The sequence below is a fragment of the Rhamphochromis longiceps genome, linkage group LG9 (genome assembly GCF_057381845.1).
Source record: "Rhamphochromis longiceps isolate RC_006_pf linkage group LG9, R_longiceps_female_GT1.1, whole genome shotgun sequence".
In the NCBI taxonomy this organism is placed as follows: domain Eukaryota; kingdom Metazoa; phylum Chordata; class Actinopteri; order Cichliformes; family Cichlidae; genus Rhamphochromis; species Rhamphochromis longiceps.
Genome location: NC_140565.1, coordinates 33,180,688 through 33,202,956, shown reverse-complemented (window position 1 = coordinate 33,202,956; position 22,269 = coordinate 33,180,688). Strand labels below are relative to the sequence as shown.

General features: G+C 41.7%; 1 protein-coding gene across 3 annotated transcripts; it reads right to left on the bottom strand.

Annotated features, from left to right (window-relative positions):
- Nucleotides 1-1,774: 1,774 nt before the first annotated feature.
- Nucleotides 1,775-7,145, bottom strand: LOC146662675 (uncharacterized). 3 transcript variants are annotated; one of them, XM_085417414.1, is made up of 4 exons: nucleotides 7,014-7,145; nucleotides 6,648-6,833; nucleotides 5,122-5,181; nucleotides 1,775-5,048 (listed from the first exon to the last, which is right to left on the bottom strand). In XM_085417414.1, the coding sequence occupies exon 4, from the start codon at nucleotides 5,011-5,013 to the stop codon at nucleotides 2,719-2,721; it is 2,295 nt and encodes a 764-aa protein (XP_085273540.1). In that variant the 5' UTR covers nucleotides 5,014-5,048; nucleotides 5,122-5,181; nucleotides 6,648-6,833; nucleotides 7,014-7,145; the 3' UTR covers nucleotides 1,775-2,718. The 3 variants fall into 3 exon arrangements, with proteins under 3 accessions (XP_085273540.1, XP_085273539.1, XP_085273541.1); XM_085417413.1 differs by lacking the exon at nucleotides 5,122-5,181; XM_085417415.1 differs by lacking the exons at nucleotides 6,648-6,833; nucleotides 7,014-7,145 and adding an exon at nucleotides 5,321-6,620.
- Between the last annotated feature and the right edge of the window lie 15,124 nt (nucleotides 7,146-22,269).

Sequence of the window (22,269 nt, the reverse complement as noted above, 5' to 3'; positions counted from 1 at the left end):
AGATCTCTGAGTGAAAAACTGGATTACATCTGGAGGGGCTAGCTCGAACAACACCTTTGAGCGCAAATTCGATTACATCTTGGGGAAGTGCACTGCGGTCGTTAGTTCTCAGAACTTGCTCTTTGACCACAAGAATGACAACATCACAGAATGTAAGTTTGGATAACATCATAGAAAGCTCACGGCTCTCCAACGGGAAATTGAAAGACTAGTGTTGGACTGTTAGAACAGCTTTGAAATTCATATGAGTTGTTCGCACTAAAGTAAAAACCACCATCACTTCATGCGGAGACCCCTTCGGCTCCAGCTGCAGCCTCAAGGCTGGAGCTGAACAAAACACCCTGATAACGACTGCGTTTAGACTGTTCCCCCATTCCATGCAAGGCCACCTGGGTTGGCTGGAAGACTGTTTACTTAGCCTGGCAGGGCGAAGGACACTGTCTCAGCTGAACTCTGGACACACACACACACACACATACACTGATATGCACACACTCATCCCCCCTCCCTTTCCAAATGCCTTCGATGCTTGTGCCCTACCGGGGAAGATGGCAGTCGACTGGACCAGCGCAGACACACTGCAGGATCGGATGCGCTGTCTACAGCGGCTCTCTCTTACCCTTTACCCTCCCCTGTTGCTTGTCTTGTGTTTCTATGGTGTATTGATAGTCATGTGCTTTTTGTGCTGAGGTGTTTTTTCTGTTATCAAACTGTTCTCCCACTAGGAGCTCAGTCTGAGTGGAGTTTTTTTCTCCTCCTCTTACCTCATGTTATGTATTTTCGTTGTTTTTTTTTTTTTCCTATCAGCCTACCTTTCTGACATGTCTCCTCAATGTGATGTTTGTGTAAAGTTGGTCAGAAGGTTCCTTTGTAAGTGCGCATGCGCCATTAGCGTGCTGCCTGCTGTAACCCTAATTTCCTTCAGGATTAATAAAGTATTCTGATATCTGAAACAACTTGTCAAGTGAGCACAGAGCAGAAGTACACAAGAGTGAAGGCTTATGAGAAGTGTTGGCACTGGGATCTGCAAAGTGTCATCTTAAGACTACTTGCAAGCAATTTATAAAGACCCACCCGGATGCCCTCCATGCTGTAAATATAAAGCATGTTCCAGACGACAGGCCTGCTCCCAGAGAAAATTATGTATTCAATCTGAATCAATGGTCAGGCTGCTACTTAGTACTGCTGTTAATATTTAATCAAGTACCATTTATATTGTCAGATAGACCCTATATAATATCCTTGCTCTTATACACAGCGACTTTACCATTTCTGGTTCGGGACCACTGTCTTCTAAAGGCTGGTAAGTCTTCTGGTACAAAATGTGAAGAAGTAAATGTGATGCATTCAGCTAGAAATGGAGCGGACAATGTACACTCCAATAGTGGATTTAGTGATCAGTGTTCATGACACTTTGCATGCTAATGATCAAGGAACTGACCTCACAGCCCATTGTTCATTCATTATGCAAAAATTATGCAAGTGTTTATAAGATTGGAGAAACCTGCAGTCAGCTGAGACTGAAGAAGTCTCTGGGATGAGTTACGAAACGTTTGTCCCACTGAAAACGCTACGTCCAGATGAACAGAATCAACTTCTGGGATTTCCTTACCTGGATGATTGAGCGTGCATCTAGATATTACCCACAATTACTTAGGTACACGGGAACAAATTTCTTCCTCTTACAGAGGAAGAAATAAACAAATAATTATACTGCAATTAATTTTAAGCAGTGTGTAATTATTCAGAAAAAAAACCCTGAAAGATACGTCACATCTTTCTACATTTAATTTTTCATAGGATTCAGTTAATCTTTTACATACTGCCTGGATAAAATGACGAAAATATATGACTTACAATAAAAATATTTTTACTGCAACATAACAAAAAATGAAGGTTTGTGTCTTCATGGAGCAAAACACACTCACATCCTGTAAGAAAACAGACCACTGAAAACATTAAATATATTCTTACCCACGTGTAATTTTCCACATACTGCCTGTTTAAAATGACACAAATTTATGAATTTACTTTTTTTTACTGTAACATTAAAAATTGCAGGAATGGTTGTGTCCTTCTGGAGCAAAACAGACTCACACAATATTGTAAGACAATAGAGCCCATTTAAAACACATTTCCTGTGAGTTACAACAGAAGTGGCACAGCACTGACACTGATAATTACCTCACAATGAACAGCCAAATAAACAGTAACAGGTCTGACAGTTTGACCCAGAAGGTGAACTCTTCTGACATTTTGCTTTTCTTGTGATCAGATGATGGGAGTAATGTTTGCTCTGCATGCTGTTTGTGGACACAGCCAGTGAAGTGTAACTTGCTAAACTTGTGTTGGGATAACTAACTCCATAAGCTAAGATTTTGTAATCGCGGCTCGATCACTTCACAACATTCATGATCTTCTCTTAAACTCTTTTTCTTTCCATCCTGTCTTGCAGCTCTATTGTCATCATCCTTTCCTGAGTATTGCCCTCTCTTTGAAAAAGGAAGAAGGGGCTCAGAATTGATGTAATCCTGCCCCCACCTTCAACCCAAGTATGTGTGGTAGTCACTGCTACCACACAAACATGTCCTGAACCACGCTCACATACTTCTCTGTCACTTCTGACTTCATCATGCAGTACCACAGTGCCTCTTTTTGCACCCTTTCATGTTTTCACTAGATCTACAAAGACAGTGAAGCTCTGACTTTCTCAGGAAATTAAAGCTGAATTCTGTGAAGCCTGATCTCAAGCTTTTTAAGTTTGACGCAGCATCCAGAAGAACTTTTGTTCAGAACCCCCGTTTCTCCCACTGTGTTCAAATGAACCCCGTCAGGGTAATGTCCCATTGGTCTGCCACTTTTCTCACAGGAGGACACTTTGTGGGTCTTTTGATGGCTCAATAGACTTTTGTAATGGATGAAAGACTTTCCACACTGATCACATACAAATGATTTAACTCCACAGTGGGTGCGCTGATGTGATTTTAAGCCAGTCATACGAGTAAAAGCCTTTCCACAGTCACCACATACAAATGATTTAACTCCAGAGTGGGTGCGCTGATGTGATTTTAAGCCAGTCATACGAGTAAAAGCCTTTCCACAGTCACCACATACAAATGATTTAACTCCAGAGTGGATGAGCTGATGCATTTTTAACCTACTAATCCCAGTAAAAGAATTTCCACACAGATAAGAGCTGAAAGGTTTAACTTCACTGTGGACGCCCTGATGTCTCTCTAAGTGATCTCTATCCTGAAAAGACTTTCCACACTGATCACAGACAAATGATTTACCTCCAACATGGATCATATAATGTCTCTTTAAGTCACCTTTCTGAGTAAAGGTCTTTCCACACTGATCACAGCTGAATGGTTTAACTTCACTGTGGATGAGCTGATGTGCTTTTAAGCGGTAATTCTTAATAAAAGACTTTCCGCACTCACCACAGGTGAATGGTTTCACACCGGTGTGGATCAGCTGATGTGCCTTTAAATGACCTTTCAGAGTATAGCTCTTTTCACACTGATCACAGCTGAATGGTTTCACACCGGTGTGGATCAGCTGATGTGATTTAAAGTAAGCTTTCCTAGTAAAAGACATCCCACACAGATCACAGTTGAAAGCTTTAAATTTCGTGTGGACGACTTGATGTTGTTTTAAGGTGCATCTCTGAGTAAAGGTCTTTCCACATTGATCACAGCTGAATGGTTTCACACCGGTGTGGATCAGCTGATGTGATTTTAAGTGACCTTTCTGAGTAAAAGACATCCCACACAGATCGCAGCTGAATGGTTTCACACCGGTGTGGATCAGCTGATGTGCTTTTAAGTTGGATCTCTGAGTAAAGGTCTTTCCACACTGATCACAGCTGAATGGTTTCAAACCGGTGTGGCTCAGCTGATGTGATTTCAAGTGAAAAATCTGAGTAAAGGTTTTTCCACACTGATCACAGCTGAATGGTTTCACACCGGTGTGGATCAGCTGATGTGATTTCAAGTGAAAAATCTGAGTAAAGGTTTTTCCACACTGATCACAGCTGAATGGTTTCACACCGGTGTGGATTAGCTGATGTTTTTTTAAGCTGCATCTTAGAGTAAAGGTTTTTCCACACTGATCACAACTGAATGGTTTCACACCGGTGTGGATCAGCTGATGTGATTTCAAGTGAAAAATCTGAGTAAAGGTTTTTCCACACTGATCACAGCTGAATGGTTTCACACCGGTGTGGATTAGCTGATGTTTTTTTAAGCTGCATCTTAGAGTAAAGGTTTTTCCACACTGATCACAACTGAATGGTTTCACACCGGTGTGGATTAGCTGATGTTTTTTTAAGCTGCATCTTAGAGTAAAGGTTTTTCCACACTGATCACAACTGAATGGTTTCACACCGGTGTGGATCAGCTGATGTGATTTCAAGTGAAAAATCTGAGTAAAGGTTTTTCCACACTGATCACAGCTGAATGGTTTCACACCGGTGTGGATTAGCTGATGTTTTTTTAAGCTGCATCTTAGAGTAAAGGTTTTTCCACACTGATCACAACTGAATGGTTTCACACCGGTGTGGATTAGCTGATGTGTTTTTAAGCTGCATCTCTGAGTAAAGGTCTTCCCACACTGATCACAGCTGAATGGTTTAACTTCACTGTGGATCAGCTGATGTGCTTTTAAGCTCCATCTCAGAGCAAAGGTCTTCTCACACAGATCGCAGCTGAATGGTTTCTCTCCACTGTGGATCAGCTGATGTGTTTTTAAGTTCCATCTCTTAGTAAAGGTCTTCTCACACAGATCGCAGCTGAATGGTTTCTCTCCACTGTGGATGAGCTGATGTGTTTTTAAGTTGCTACTCCGAGTAAAAGCCTTTCCACACTGATCACAGCTCAAGCTTCTGTCCTCCCTGTTGGTGCGCTTGCGTCTTCTGGGCTGCTTCATAGCAGGAAAAGTCTTTTCCACAGGGATCGCCGCTGGCTCATCTTTACTTGCTGGTGCTGGATGTTTTTGGTTGATGTCATCCATGTGCTGAGGTTTGGGCCTGCTTTCACTTCTTTCTCCTGTAATGACAAAGAACCCAAACAGTGACATCAGGTCTATACCTTCAGCTCATCCACAAGTGCCCTCTCTTACCTCACAAAGATAAACAGTTTCACCATCTGCCAAACGTCTCAGGTGCCTGGGGACGCTATGCTGTGGTAAACATTTGAAGTGAGCTCATTTTGGCGATAAAAGTAGTAAAAGTTCAACATTGTGAATAAAATTTTGGCTTGTGTGACTTCAAAGTTTTTTAGTTTTTACTTTGTTCAAATTTGAAGAACATCACACTTACAATGTGCAGTTCAGGTTGTATGTGTGAGAGCTGTACAACCAAATCCACACTGACTCAGATTTCCCTCTGATTAACCACGAGGGTGTCACAGTTATCAAAGTCTGCAGACACTGTCAGCTGCAATCAACACCTTTTATTCTAATGCACAGGTGAGTTATAATGCATCTCCACTAGAAGATGGTCCCCTGTTATCTAGTTTTTCACAGGCAAGCGTGGGCGAGAGTCTACAGCTTTCTACCCCCCAAGGACACATAGTCTAATGCCTTTATTTTTCAGGGCCATGTCCACTTAATACTACACTATACGGTTATATGGCATTTTAGTTAATATACAGCATAGAATTGAGGCACTTCAAATATTTTCATCTCAACACCTCCTCCCTGGAGATAAGGAGAAGGAGTCTCACTATCTGCCTAATGTCTCATGGTGCCTGGGAGTTTCAGTCCAACTCACTCACAATACCCATCTGTGTGTGGAATAACCTGTGAAATACATATTTGATGTTTTCCTATATGTAGAACCAAGTCACACAAAATGTACTATAGATATTACTAAAGTCATTTTGTCAAAACATATGATCAACACATAAAATAAAGAAATCTCCATCACAAGAGTTAGCAGCTTACACAAGAAAAGACGTCAGAAAGAATATGAAAGAAGAAAAGTGGATTTTTAATGAGGTCATGCTGAGCCTCTTGTCCCGATTGTTTTATGTTGGGCTGAGAACAAACAACCAATACTCAGATCAGGTCCAGTACACAACAATTATGTATTAAGCACATATGTGGGAGACGTACATGATACCACCCTCAGTGTAGTCTGGTAGATCTCATAGAGGAAGGACAAGAACTTCTTTATTTTATAGGGTTGTACACGCTAAAGATGCATGAGTAAGTTCCTTTTTACAACACTTAGAATGCCGTTTCGAGACCCTTTCACCCCCAGCTGTTTCCTGTTGATCGTTATGAGGCCCGTGATCGTGTATGCCACATCCTGAGTACATCCTGTTCTAACCGCCCCTGTGCAGGAACTTATGCAGTTACAAGCAAAACACTTCTTTTAATGTGTTTTAGTTTAAATATTCTTTTGCTTCTTGACTGACTGACACTTACTGAAATACTGCTACATGTATATTTCCCACAATATCCACAGACATCACCTTCATATGAACGGAAACAGAGAGTTTATCTCAAATGATAAAACATTAATGTACTGAGGCAGACAGAGAGGCTAAACAGAAGGCAGAAATCAAATCAAAGTGAGCTAAGAGAGAGACTCTGTAGAAAATGATGAAGTTAAGCAACCAGTGTAGTTATAACTGACTTACTCTGGATCTCCTCTCAGACTCAGGAGGGGGCGAGCGGGCCGGCTTTGTAGTTGGAGTCGGACCAGCAGAGACAATGGGCTCACTGACCTCCACTCCCCAAGTCAGTCACCACGAGGACAAGTTCTTTGTTTAGAGATGATTTAATCCAAGCTCACCAACAACATCATTCAGCTGTCCTCGTCAGAACTAATGAAATAAAAGCAGTTACATTTAGAAACGTCAGTGGTTTACAAAAACACATTTTTACCAAACTCAGCAAATAAGTGCGCATCCAGAAATAACTGTTTTATCTCGTTTGACATGGAAACTTAAAATTACAAAGACACACTGAACGCACCTTCCTACCAGCTGTAACCTAGCACATACCTCACAAAAAGCCGTTCATCAATTAGATTTAACACGACGCTTCTCCACAATACTTTGATGCGGGTTCTTCAAAAAGTGCCCATTTTTAAAATGGCGGAAAGACACAGCAAAGAGCACAGTACGCACACTCCTCCTTCTTTGTCTTCTTCTTCTTCTTTTTTTTTACAAACCTTTATTTAAACATCATTATACAAAATAGAATTAAACAGCACTATATTAAAGGTATTGCACAAGCTCGTGGGAAAAAAACATAAAAAGAGGGATGTCTTCCTAAACATTTGGATTTGTGAATATGAAATTTAACCATTAAGATTAACAAGTTAATCACACATCTGTTGTGGTTTTGGTGTTTGTGTAGACCATGTTTGTAAATAAGAGTCCATGCTAAAAAAGCTTGGCGATGAAATGCAGAGATTTATATAGGGATTTTATCAATATTAAAATTATAAGTAAGGACACCTTCCTTAGAAAACATGTACATAGGTATAGTATCCAAATGGATGTAGGATTTGTAATTATATTTTTTAACCAATTTATTTTGAATGTGTTATTTAGAGTGTTAAAATCGAACACATTAAGTCCTCCATTGACACAGGAGTTCATAAGAACTGTTTTTTAAATGTAGTGTGTCCTATTTTTCCAAATAAAGTTGAAAAGTAACTTATCAACCTCTTTTATGAGTTTATTATCAAGGTGCAATGCCAATGCAGCGTATGTAAGATGAGAGATACCTTCTGCTTTAGTTTTTAATACTCTGCCTTTTAATGATAAATCTCTTAAGAGCCACAGAGTAAATCTGTGTTTGAGTTTCACTAGAATTAGATAAGAAATTTGATCAATTCTTCTTTCCTGGTTTTTGGTTATTACAATACCGAAATAACGAACTTCTTGTTTTATTGGAAGGAACAATAGTTGGGCAATTAACTAAAACAGGTACAGGGACCTGTTTTGGGACAGCCTCGTCTTTTCCCTCTTTGTATGTTAAATCTGGGTGAAGTACTGTTTGTTAATTTGATACTGCTGTTATTGTTATAATGTTTTAATCACCGTAGAAAGTAAGTACCAAAACCATATCTATCTAGAGCTTGAAATATAAATTCATGCTTCACCGTATCGAAGGCCTTGTAGAACTCTAAAAATAATATGAAAACACTGCTATTTATCAGAATAATCCAGAATATCTAAAACCAATCTGATATTGTTATATGTCTTTTGGGCATAAACCCAGATTGTCTTTCATCATTAACCGAGTCAACAACCATCTTAAGTCTGTTAGCTAAAATTAGAGCAAGTATTCTTTAATTATTGTTTAATAAGCTATTTGGTCCGCAATTATCAATCATTAAGAGGTCCTTATTTTGCTTCAGAAACAATGTGGTCAAACCTTGATTCATCGTAGTGGGAAGTTGGTGGTTTCATATGCTTTCAGCAAAAACCTCAAGAAGAAAGGAAGAGAACTCTTCAGAAAAAGTTTTATATAATTCTGCAGTATGATCATCTGTGCCTGGAGATGTATTATTTTTAATAGCCCAATTGCATCTGTGACTTCTTCTAATGAGACGGGTAGATCACATAATATAGAATCTTCTTGGCTGACAGATTTAACATTCAGCAATTATAAGAGGTGATCTGAAGCTTCCTGAGAAAATGTACAGCTAAAAATTCCTTATAGAAATGACTACAGAGTTTAGAGATTAATCTGTAATCCTCTGTTATAACCACATTTATCATTAATTTGCTAATATTATGCTTGAGTGTTTCTTTTCTAAGCTGAAGAAATAATAGGAATTGCACTCACCTTCTTCAAGATCTGGATCTGATAAAAGCTCCTTTTGCTTTGTCTGAGTATAAGCCATCTAATTTATCTTGTAATTTAGCAAGGTTCAATTTATCCTCTTCAATTAGTGTCAATTTGAGAGATTGTATTTTCTTCCTCTAATCTTTTCGATTTCACGTTAAGGCTGCCAACCTTCCTTAAATATTTGTCAATTTCAAATTTTAATAATTCCCAGTTATTTGCAAACTTTAATTTTTCTCGAGCTCTAGATCAATAGTTTGAGATCAGTTCTTTAAGATCCTTTTTCACATCATCTTTCTCTGTCATGAATCGCTGTGTGGCAGACAGGAATTGGGCCCAAAATGCAGGCTCTTAGACACGAGGGATGAACTCAAAACCACAGCTTTATTTGCTGGCCGGGAAAAGCATACAAAAGCAAAAGCAAACTAAACTGAACTGGAAAATGACAAACTAAACACTCAGGGAGACACAGGGAGTTCCACACAGCACGAGGAACGACGTGACACTGACTCAGAGAAACACAGGGTTTAAATACACTGGGAAGTGTGTGAGACACAGAAGGAGGGCACAGCTGGGAGAAATCAGAACTGACGAGACAAGGAAGCGTAATCTGAACACACTGAGATCAGACACGGACCTTCAAAATAAAACGGGAAACACACACGCAAAGACACAGGCTCAGAGACGCAGGCTTAACGCAGAGACCTGACTACACTAGAGGGGATATACAGGCAGGGACGACAGAAAACAAAGGGAGCACAGAATAAACACTGGGAAACCAAAAACACAAACAGTTATCATTCATACTATCAAAAATAAGAGTACAAAATCAAAAACACTGGGTCACTGACCCAGAACCATGACACAAACTAACCAAAAGTCTATCCTTGAATGTCTCGAGTTAGAATTGTTGCACTAAGTAAACGTTTTGGAATGAGGATATTTGAATCTCCAAATGTCTATGAGTTTAAGGCGTACTATAACAGCTTTCAATGTAGTAGTAATTCTTTTTTTTAACACTTGTAGTTTCCCAATTATCATACATAGCATTCTTATTATTTTAGAATAGAATACAATTCAACTTTATTGTCATTGCACATGCACAGGTACAGGGCAACGAAATGCAGTTTGCATCCATCCAGAAGTGCTTTAGCCATGATATAGATATATTACAATATATATTAGCAATAGTATAGATATGTAAGTATATTACAGAAATGGGTCTATTATGGTATGTTATAATGTACACGGTATGAAGTATGTTGTGAATATTCTATAACTATAAGTATGTACAGGCTGTAGTGAGTACAAGCTATGTACAGGCTATGAACAGGATATAAATATGAAAAACTATACAGAATATGAAATAAATAACTTTACAGAATCTGAGATATACAGCTATACAGAAATGTGAACTATGCAAGTTGTAAACGGTTGTAGGATTAAAGATTATCGAATGTACAGAATGATTATTTACACAGAGCTATACAGTAGTGCAGTTAAGATAAGTGAGGGTGTAGATAGTTTCTACAGAGGCTATATAAAGTGCTAGTGGTTGTGAGTGGTGGTTCAGTCCATGTTATTATTGTGTGTTTGAGGGTACAGTTGTCCATTGTGGGTCTGTGTATGTTCAGTCCATGAGTTTAACGTGGGTCAGATGTCAGGAGGCAGAGTTCAGGAGTCTGACAGCTGTGGGGAAGAAGCTGTTCCGGTACCTGGTGGTCTTAGTCCGAAGGCTCCTGTGGCGCCTCCCAGAGGGCAGGAGGGTGAAGAGTCCATGTGATGGGTGACTGGGGTCTCTGATGATTTTCCCAGCCCTTTTCAGACACCGCTTCCTGTAGATGTCTTTTATGGCAGGAAGTGGTGCTCCGGCGATGCGCTGGGCAGTTTTCACGACCCTCTGCAACGCCTTCTGGTCCGAGGCAGAGCAGTTCCCGTACCAGACTGTTATACAGTTGGTCAGGATGCTCTCGATGGTGCAGCGATAGAAGTTCACCAGGATGTCTGAGGACAGGTGGTTCTTCCTCAGAGTCCTCAAGAAGAAGAGGCGCTGGCGAGCCTTCTTGACCAGCTTGGAGCAGTTGGTCGTCCAGGTGAGATCCTCGGAGATGTGGACTCCCAGGAACTTGAAGCTGCTCACACGCTCCACAGCTGTCCCCTTAATGTGGATGGGTGGATGTGGGTCAGCATTCCTCCTGTAGTCCACGATGAGCTCCTTGGTCTTCTCGGTGTTAAGCAGCAGGTTGTTTGTGTCGCACCACTCAGCCAGACGATCCACCTCCTCCCTGTAGGCGGCCTCATCGTTGTCACTGATGAGGCCAATCACCGTGGTGTCATCTGCAAACTTAATGATGGTGTTGGAACCATCAGCCGGTCTGCAGTCGTGGGTGAAGAGGGAGTAGAGGAAAGGGCTCATCACACAGCCTTGTGGTACACCGGTGTTCATCGTGATTGTAGATGAGCAGCGGTTATCCAGCCGGACACGTTGGGGGCGGTTGGTCAGGAAGTCCAGTAACCATTTGCAGATGAGGGAACTGATGCCCAGGTCTGTCAGTTTCCTGATGAGTTGTGAGGGGTGGATTGTATTGAACGCTGAACTAAAGTCTATAAACAGCATTCTGGCGTAGGTGTTGTTGTTGTCCAGGTGTGAGAGGACAGAGTGCAGTGCGATGGAGACTGCATCCTCTGTGCTCCTGTTCTGGCGGTATGCGAATTGGTGGGGGTCCAGGGTGGGGGAGAGACAGGATTTGAAGTGTGCTAGGACCAGCTGCTCTAAGCACTTAGTGATGATGGGGGTGAGTGCTACTGGGCGGTAGTCATTGAGGCAAGATGGGTTGGAGTTTTTGGGTATCGGGACGATGGAGGTGGATTTGAAGCAGGCCGGTACCACAGCGTGGGCCAAGGACAGATTGAATATGTCTGTGAGCACTCCTGCAAGCTCCCCAGAACACGCTCTGAGAACACGCCCGGGGATGCCATCAGGACCTGCAGCCTTGTGGACATTGATCCTGCTCAGCACCGCTCCTACATCGGTGGGGGAGAGAGTCAGAGGTTGGTGATCTGGCGTCATGTCTGCTTTGGTTGTGGTTGTGGGGTTCCCTCGCTCAAAACGAGCATAAAAGTTGTTGAGCTCATTGAGGAAGGAGACATCAGTGGATGCGGGGGAAGGTTTGGTGGTCCTGTAGTCTGTGATGGTCTGGAGTCCTTGCCACATGCGTCGGGGGTTGGAGTTGGAGAAATGTTCTTCTACCTTCTTTTTGTAATGGTGTTTGGCTTTTTTGATGCCCTTCTTTAGAAGGGCATTAAAGGGCATCATTTTACATAAAGGGCATCATTTTACAGAAAACCACAAAACAACAATCCCACAGATCATAAATACAGATAATACCAAGACAGGAAAAGGGAACAAAAACACTAAACAAACAAACAAGCAAAAACAAACAAGCAAAAAAACAAACAAAAAGCACAGCAACAACAGCAAAAAAAAAAAGAAAGGGGGGGGGGGGGGGTGCACCTCTCTATTGTTTTTACAGGACTGTTCTAGGGCAAACAAAAACACTGAAGATTCCAGTTCCAGACCGGATAAATTGTTGACGTATGTTAACAGAGGGTTCCATGTTGTGTGGAATTTGCCGATGGATCCGTTCAGAGTACATCTGATTTTTTCCAGTTTGACATTTTGCATAACATCCGTTATCCAGCGGTGGTGTGATGGAGCAGTAGTAGACTTCCATTTAAATAAAATCAGGCGTCTCGCTAATAATGACAAAAACGCAATGACCCTCTGTAAATGGGCAGGGGGAACAGAAGTCACAATACCAGAGAAACAACCAAAAACTGTCACCAAGGGGGAGGCGAGATGTTATAGGCATAGGCTTTAGAGATGACTTCAAAAAATGATGACCAGAAAGGAGCAATTTTCGGACAGGACCAAAACATATGAAGGGAAGTAGCTGGAGTCTGTTTGCATCTATCACACGATGGGTCTATGTCTATGTTCGGAAATATTTTTGCTAGTTTAACTTTTGAAAAATGTAACCTGTGTAACACTTTCAATTGTATTAGGGAGTGTCTTGAACATATAGAAGACGAATGGACCCTGGTAAGAGCCATATCTCACTCTTTGTCAGACAGCTGGGCACTGTCGTGGAAAATTTAACAATAACCTGCAACACACCCAGCAAGCTTGATTTGAAGTGGGTTTAATAAACACATTGCGATGTGGAGAGAGCATCTCAGTGAAACACCAGGACCACCTCCGGATTGTGGCCACCGCCCTTACATCTTATATACAGACACACAGACAAAGAACATTCCACAACCTCACATGTTGGCCCCTCTCACAGGGGGCTATACCTCCTCCCTCACAGAGAGAATTATGACCTTGTTTTCTGCTTGGCTGTCACCTAAGGATTTACATCCCTGATAAGCAGAAGGAGTCTCACTATCTGTTTAATGTCTCCCATTACAATGGCCTCACTGTGTTAACTTTCCACATGCATGTAAACTAGTGACAGGAGTGCTCTTACTATAGTAAAGTGAGAAAGTGATATTACTATAACTAATGTGATATGATTAAATATGTGATAAATACATGAGAAAAGAAATCTGCCACCACAGCACCCAAATCATTCTCCCACTGTTCTCGAATGTATGAAATAGACAGGTTATATGTCTTAGTTACATCAAGCGGCTCTCTCATAAGAACCCGTTGTTAAGATAAGGAAGTTTTTAGGTGTGTGATATATTTCCTATTTTATCATTAAATCTCCCAATTTATTAACTGTTTCTGTAAAAGACCCTCTTCCCCAGTGTTATTAGGGATTGATTTTTTGCAACAGAATTATAGATCTTTCCTCTCTGTCTATGCAGCGTACTGTACTCTTTACTATTGTAGGGCCATCAGCCCGTTTAAAAGGTGTGAACCCTCTCCAAGGCATTTGCAATTATCTTTACTGTGCCCACATCAGTGATTGGGGAAACCAAAACAACCACAACTCTGGAAGAACGACTTCCTTCTTTAGTGCTTCCAGCATTTTTGAGGCCGATCAAAACCCCTCAATGAAATGGGATAAACCAAAAATCCAATCTTTACGGTGTCACATGTGTCAAAATTGAGTACACATGTCAGAAGAACTCACGACTGTTACTATTGTTAAATTCTCCCAATTCTTTCGATCTTTGGGCTGAAGGACGGACAATACTCGGTGTACAAATGCTCAATCAACAATCTTTTATTACATACAATTGAACACTTTATGAGCACAAACCATCCGGATGGGGAGACATGCATGAAGAGGGTCACAGCAAATCTCAAACTGGTGGAGGGTTACTCAAACTCTTATAGCCTCTAGTGGCCCCCACCTAGTCATAAAAACCTAAACATTCACATTCTTTCTAACTCCTAGCGAGCCTGACTTATGGCCTTGGCTCCCTGTTTTGTCTGCCTTCAACAACGGTGGGGGTGTAGTCTCCCGTGGAATGTGCTCTCTGTCTCCTCCACTATCAGAAAAAGCAAGGACCTGACTCTCTGAAAACCGTGTTTCTTATAACTCAGCAGTATAATGCATCATAAGCAATATCATTCATTCACACTGAATCAGCAGTCTAACGTAATACAAATCAGTTTAATAACTGTAATAGTTTTCACCTAATTCAGGAGAATACTACAAACTAAAACTACATAATGATTTCACAATCTTTAATTAGGGGTATAACATGGCATAAGATCATATTATAATCCCACACTATGTTTACTCAGACAATGAGGGCCTAATGCACTTACGCATCAGGAACTGACATGCTAGATAATCAGTCTACCTACCCTACAAAATCTACACAAGTTGCTGTAAAACATGCATGCTATAATTACTCCAATCACTTTTACTCATGCTCAGGACTCTAACAGAGTTTGTGATGTTCGGAGAATCATGTAAATGCATATCATTTATAAAATGATTATTAACGTCACAACAACGACCTCCGTAACTTAAAAACACACTAAGCTTTCCAGGGAAAGTGATTGGCTGTTTTAAGCAGATGTGATCTGCATTCATTCGCTGATCCCTCTTGGGTGCCACAGAGTCTCACTCTGCAGTCGCTGAGTTGGAGCTCAGCACGCTCTTGTTGGAGGAGGGGGCTCTTTTCAGCCCTCACCCTCTCGTTCCAACGCAGCTTTATGGTTATTGCTGTGGTTCTGGAATCTTCTCATGATGACTAGTAGGGCCCCAAACCGCATGACCTTTGACCTTAACCACTGCCTGGGCTGTCAGCTCTGTTATGAATGGTCCCTGTTCTTGCTGGGTCTCTGAAGACTTCTGATCAGCACGCAGACTCAGTCAGGAGATTCCACCCTTGGGATGATTTCTTCCAGCAATACTCTGGCTGCTGCACCTGTATCTCTTCACTAGGAGGAAAAACTTCTAACCATTTAGAAAACACGTCAACCATAATAATAATAATAATAATAATAATAATGAATTGCATTTATATAGCACTTTTCGAGACCCTCAAAGCGCTTTACAATGCCACTATTCATTCACTCTCACATTCACACACTGGTGGAGGCAGCTACAGTCATGGGCAGACTGACAGAAGCGAGGCTTCAAACCACATTTTCCTTTCAGTTCAGTGAAGTTTACTTATAGATCATCAAAACCTTATCTGAACATGGACTTAACCCCCCTGTAGAGGTTTAATACCTGTACATGAACGGTTAATCCCACAAATCACGGTAAAAAGCCATGGACAAAAACACCATGAAAAAACTCATGGAAAACATAGAAAACATTGTTTAAACCTAGAATCCCTCCGTTTGACACGTGGTCTCTCCCATGAGTCAACTCATCAGAACTAGGAAGCCCATTGTAATCTAGAGAAGCTCACCTTATATTTGCTCTCAATTAAAGTATTTTATAACACTTTTACTCCCGATCTTGCAGGCCTGCTTTTAAATCATCAACACACAAAATATCACCCCCAGAGGGATGATACCTGGCAGGTTTTTTTCCCCTAAGTGCACTGTTACAAACAAAACATATTAGGCCTTGTTCAGGACATGTCTAAATATATATAAAAAATAAACCTGTGTTTCTCTTACAAAAAGAAAACAACCCTAACCTATCTGGCAAAATCAGCCTGGTACTAAAACCAACAAACAAACAAACAAACCAAATCTACCAGAAATCACAGGAAAGGTTTTGCTTTCTGGTGACACAACATGCTGTAGGGATTAGAACCTGCCATGCAGTGTTGCAGTCACTGCTTCTGTTCATGTTCCCCACATCATATTTACGCCTTTAGACGAAGAAGAACACCCACTAGAATACCCAAACTGAGTTTCTAGGAACCTGCACCCAATAATTGCAGCAGTAAGGAAGCCAGGCTTTCCCTGTTGGTCCGCTTGAAAATCCTCCCAAATCAAAACAGCTCACCGTTGCAGATCCTTTTCAGTGCCTCTCTTGGTTCTTTTAAAAATTTAGTCTGACAAAAGCCAAATGACGAATTAGCGCTTCTCTGCGCTACTTAATTTGGATTGGCTGTTCTTTTTTTTTTTAAGAGTCCAAGAGAGATGAGGCCTATCGCAATAGTTTAATTTTTCTATCGAGAAAAAGTTATTTCGCAATACATTTCGTTATTGTTCTATCGCCCAGCTCTAATGCTTATCCTACAAAATCTGTCTCTCGCTCTCCCTCTGTCTGTCTTTCACTCACTCACACAGACACACACCACCACTGTCAACTTTGCTAAATTACTAATGAAAAACATTGACCAGGCAGCTGTGATTGAGCAGCAATGTCCATCCAACTCTTTTCATGGTTGTTGTAGTCGTGATAATTTTGTGAGGCCACATTGAAAAGCCTCGGATACGGAAGCGTAGAGCTGCCACCCAGGCAAAAGAAAAGTGAAAAGTATATTGTTTAACAATATACCTTTCACGTTTTTTAACAATATAATATCACATTATTACAATATACAGAATTATCACGTTCGTACAATATAAATATTATATAGGCTACATCGCAGCTCCAGTCACGCTTCCATCACCGTCTTTCTCGTCTTTTCCCAGAGTAACAGCCCAACAGGAGGATCTATTGGCTAGCACTGCTTCGCCTTGCACGCGTTCTTTTTTTAAACTTAATCTGGAATTCACTGCAAACTGTTTGTGTGGGATATGAACGACAAGATTTTGTTTTTCTACAAGAGTTAGTAAAAAAACATCTCCAGTGTGATCAAATCTTCTTGCCAAACATCCGCAGCTTGGCAGTGTATACAGCACTATAATGAAGAGACCCAATTCTTTTGAAAACCATACATCTTTCCACAGGTCTCAACTTCATCAGACATCACCTAGACACAAAGCTGGATGATGCCAGTGCAAACAGCAGCCTAACCGACTAAGATGATAGATCCATGGGGTCAGGAAAGCCAGAAGCAGGGCTGGAGCGGTACCTTTCATGTCCATTCACTGGAGGTGTGGATCCATTGCATGGCGTTCCTCACATCAAGAAGCTGTCGATCAAAGTCAACACAGCTCTTCCTGCATCTGGAGCTTGTGAAGGACTTCTCAGTCATGCAGGACTCCTGTTCACTGCTAAACAGTCACAGCTTCACAGAAAGAACCTTGAGAGCAAACTGCTGCTGAAGCTTAACCATCACCTCACTGAGTGAAGAAATGGCACATTTTTGCTAAATATGCAGAAATAGATGCACACCCATACAATTTATGGTAAACTGAGCTGGCTTGTATGTACATATGCTGAAGATGCCTCGTTCTGTTTTCTCTGAGGCTGCTGTGGCATTTGGAGCAAAAATGAATATAAAGTTTACAGCAAATCTTGTCACTGGAAATTGTTTGCACTGTTTATATATTTATATTATTTACTGCAGGTATTGGTGAAAAAAGCTTGTTTGAAAATTGTTGTGAAAATCTGGAAATTAAAATTGTTGTGCTTTATTTTGTTGATGTTTTTACATATATTCCTTTTGAAAATACTAAAATTTGTATATTTATTTATTTTTGTTTGTCTGATAGCATTTATAAAATAAATCGGACATTTCAAACAGTTACTCGCTACTTGAGTAGTCTTTTCACCAAGTACTTTACTCTTACTCGAGTAACTTTTTTGAAGACTACTTTTCACTTTTACGTGAGTAATAATATTTCAAAGTAATGCTACTCTTACTTGAGTACAATTTTTGGATACTTGACCCACCTCTGTAACCGGGGCATGATCAGAAATGACAATTGGATCATATTTACAGTCTGTAATAGCACTCAGTAAGTAGGGGCCACATCTGTCTCCGGAGTCTGCACCTTGGGTCTTTTTCCTGCCTGCACACAGCCGTCACATAACAGGTCTTAGTAAAGATTGGGAAGAGCGATCCCAAACAGAATCCATTACCAGGTTGTAATCCCCAGACATAACCAGATGATAACTATCCAGATTGGGAATGGAGCTTAGCATTAGCGCTCAGCCTGAGCTGGAGGTTTAAGGGTCGAGGGTCTGCGAGCCAGAGGGGTCTGCTCAGCCAGAGCTGGAGGTTTGAGCTCTGGGGGTCTGCGTGCCAGATGGGCTGCTTAGCCCAAACTAGAGGTTTAAGGGCCGAGGGTCTGTGCGCCAGAGAGGGCCATTCAACCCAATCTGGGGGTTTGAGCTACATGGGTCTGCACACTAGAGGTGCCCGCTCAACCTGAGGTGGAAGTTTGAGCGCAGAGGATCTGCGCACTGGATGGTCCCACTCTGCCTGAGTCGGAGGTTTGAGCACCGGGGGTCTGCGAGCTGTCCATACCTGCCACACCTGCACACCCGCTTCCTCATCCAGCACCGACTGCACCGCTGCTTCCGAGTCCAGCAGCGAAACACCAGCCATCAGCCAAGACCAATAATCACTGGCCACTTTCCAGGCCAACAGCTAAGGAGCTGTTGAGAGCCACCGGAGCCATTATGTCATCACTGCCACTGGACCCAGGGCAGGCCGGTTGATCTGTAACACCATTGTCACTGGACCCGCGGCAAGCTGCCTGAGCCGCAATGCTGCTGCCACTGGTCTCATCACAGGCCGCCTAGACTGTTTTGGTGCCACTGGACCCATGGGAGGCCGCCTGAATGGTCTTGCCGGATTTGCCACCAACCAAGTTGGCCACAAGAACTTGGCTTGTTGGACTGTGTGCCGCTGCTGCTGGAGGTGCAACCGGGTTTTTTAATTGTTTGGACTAAGGCTCTGATATTGTTTTGAGTCCTTCGTCCTGGAAATCCCCCCCCCCCAAACCAGGCACCTTCAGGCCTGCTGGGGGGTTCATTCATTATGCAAATGTAGTGTGTCTGTGAAGGTTCTCAGTCATCCAGGTCATCGTAGTCAAAGGAGCTTGCAAAGAAAAGCGTCTGGACTTCTTTAAGTTACTTGAAGATGTTTCACCTCTCATCCGAGAAGCTTCTTCAGTTCTAAGGTCAAATGGTGGAGAGTCCCAGATATAAACCTAGTGGGAGTGACCCCCCACAGAGGGACAAAAGGACCCCCTGATGACTTAACTTAAAGAAGTCCAGACGCTTTTCTTTGCAATGCAAATGTAGTGTTTATAAGATTGGAGAAACCTGCAGTCAGCTGAGACTGAAGAAGTCTCTGGGATGAGTGACGAAATGTTTGTCCCACTGAAAACGCTACGTCCAGATGAACAGAATCAACTTCTGGGATTTCCTTACCTGGATGATTGAGCATGCATCAAGATATTACCCACAATTACTTAGGTACACGGGAACAAAGGGACAGCAAGTCAGTTTTATCATAAATGACACACATTTATGACTTACAATAAGAATATTTTTATTGCAACATAAAAAAATGTAGGTTTGTCTCTTCATGGAGCAAAACACACTCACATCCTGTAAGAAAACACAGACCACTGAAAACTTTACACATGGGTAAGAAAATATTTAGTTTTCCACATACTGCCTGTTTCAAAATGACACAAATTTATCAATTTACCTTTTTTTTTTTACTGTAACATTAAAAATTGCAGGAGGGGTTGTGTCTTTGTGGAGCAAAACAGACTCACACAATATTGTAAGACAATAGAGCCCATTTAAAACACATTTCATGTGAGTTACAACAGAAGTGCACTCACACTGATAATTACCTCACGATGAATAGCCAAATAAACACGGGGTCCCCAATCCCAGTCCACGAGGGCCGGTGTCCCTGCAGGGTTTAGAGGTGTCCTTGATCCGTCATAGATGATTTAAAAATGTTAAATTATCCCCTTCAACATGTCTTGACGTTGTCCAGAGGCCTGGTAATGAAGTAATCATGTGATTCAGGTGTGTTGACCCAGAGTGAGATCTAAAACCTGCAGGGACACCGGCCCTCGTGGACTGGGATTGGGGACTCCTAAAATAAACAGTAACAGGTCTGATAGTTTGACCCAGAAGGTGAACTGTTCTGACATTTTGTTTTTCTTGTGATCAGATGATGGGAGTAATGTTTGCTCTGTATGCTGTTTGTGGACACAGCCAGTGAAGTTTAACTTGCTAAACTTGGAACAAGTTGAATTGTGAAGCCTGATCTCAAGCTTTTTAAGTTTGACGCAGCATCCAGAAGAACTTTTGTTCAGACCCCTGTTTCTCCCACTGTGTTCAAATGAACCCCGTCAGGGTAATGTCCCATTGGTCTGCCACGATTAGTCGACTAGTCACGATTACGTCGACTATCAAAATCGCCAACGACTAATTTAATAGTCAACGCGTCATTTGAAGCTTTGTAAGATCCCAAAAGACGCAGGAATAAGTAGTAGGATTTAAGAGTGTAATAACGGACTGAAACAGAAGATGGCAGCACTGCATGAAGAAGGATGACAGCTGCCATTAAACCCCGAAGAAGAAGAAGCTGTGTCCCAGAATTCATAGCGTGGCCCAGCTCAGTTTCCAACAATGGCAGCAGCTAGTCAGTTTTATTCTTATCATTCTTTCTGGGTCACAAAGTAAATGTTTAACATATTTTCAGGCGAGAATGTAGCTGTGTAAACTTCAAATATCTGCTCACTTTATCAAGACACCACATTTTTTTGAAAGTGCTCCGACGTTTTCGGAGACTTCGATAGCTAGCCGGGGTTACAGGCTCCCTGGAGCCGGTGAGAACACCGGACTCCCGGCAAATGGTTTCCAAACCCACCGCCATCTTTTGCTACTCAGGTTAAACATGATATATAAGTCACTTAGATAACTTAAAAATGTTACTGTTCGGCTTTTTTTCAGTATTTTATTTGTTCCTGAGTAAATCGGTTTGGCTGAGATTAAAGTTATAGTTTTTACACAGCTGAATAAACATCAAGCAGACAGCTGATTATCAGAAATGTGAGATGCTCGAGAATATACTCCGGTGTCCTGTTATATTTTAGATAGCAAGGAGTAGGGATGGGTATCGTTTAAGTTTTATCCGATACCGGTGCCAAACTGGTACTTTTGAAACGGTGCCGGTGCTTAAAGAATGGAGAACACAAAATTGGTCCAAAAACCTCTCATGTTTAACTGTTTTCCACTTTTTCTTTGTTCATTTTAGCCTTTTTGGCCAGGGTGAAGGGAGTATCTGCCATCAAACAAGAAGACAGCCGCATGTAGCTATGATGATGTTTGCTAGTTCACCTTACCTGCATTAATGTAATAATGTGGTTAGCCTACTCAACGTAAATTACACACGAACAACATTAAGCTACTCATGCAGAGAAGAACGGCTGCTGCTGCATCATCATCCGTCATCATTTCTGCTACACTGGCAGGGCTAGGGGCCAGGACTCCCCTCTTCGGGTTTTTGGGGGATGTTGCTAACTCCGGGTCTGATAACAGGCACCACACCCGCAGTAGATGTGCTCGGTGTGAGGTCTCGCAGCAAGCTCTCAAATACGGCGCATTTTTCGGCTTTAAAAAAAAACGCTATGCGTCGCCAGGTGTTTCATCGGATTCGAGGTGTTACCTCCTTTGACAGTATCAAAGTATCACCTTAAAGCACTTGTTGCAGGCTGCTGAGTTTGCATATTTTGCTGTGAAGTACAGCCAGACTTTTCACTGCTTTGCCTTGGGCATTTTTAATCTGTAGCTCTGCTCTAAAAGAACGTACGTACCTGGACCCGCCTACTATCCTCAGAAACGTAAAATGATTGGCTAGAATCTAAAGTGTATGACATCTCAGGAAAATAAAAGCACCGAAATAAGCGCTTCTTTTCGGTCTGGTTACTACCGTTTATGTCAGAACTGGTGCCGTCATGGCACCGGATACAGGGACCCATCCCTAGCAAGGAGTTTATTAAACTTCACCGAAACAATCTGCACATTTCATTAAAATTTAATAAACTATCACCTTGTCTCTATTCTTAGTTAGCACAGACCTTAAACACTTAAAGCTGTAAGCTCATGATAGTTATATAAGAGCAGATGCATGCTGTACATTTTACGTCCAATGGATGCA

Bases quoted from the DNA above. Each gene is read 5' to 3' on its own strand.
- LOC146662675 (XM_085417414.1), bottom strand. From the start codon at position 5,013: ATGGATGACATCAACCAAAAACATCCAGCACCAGCAAGTAAAGATGAG.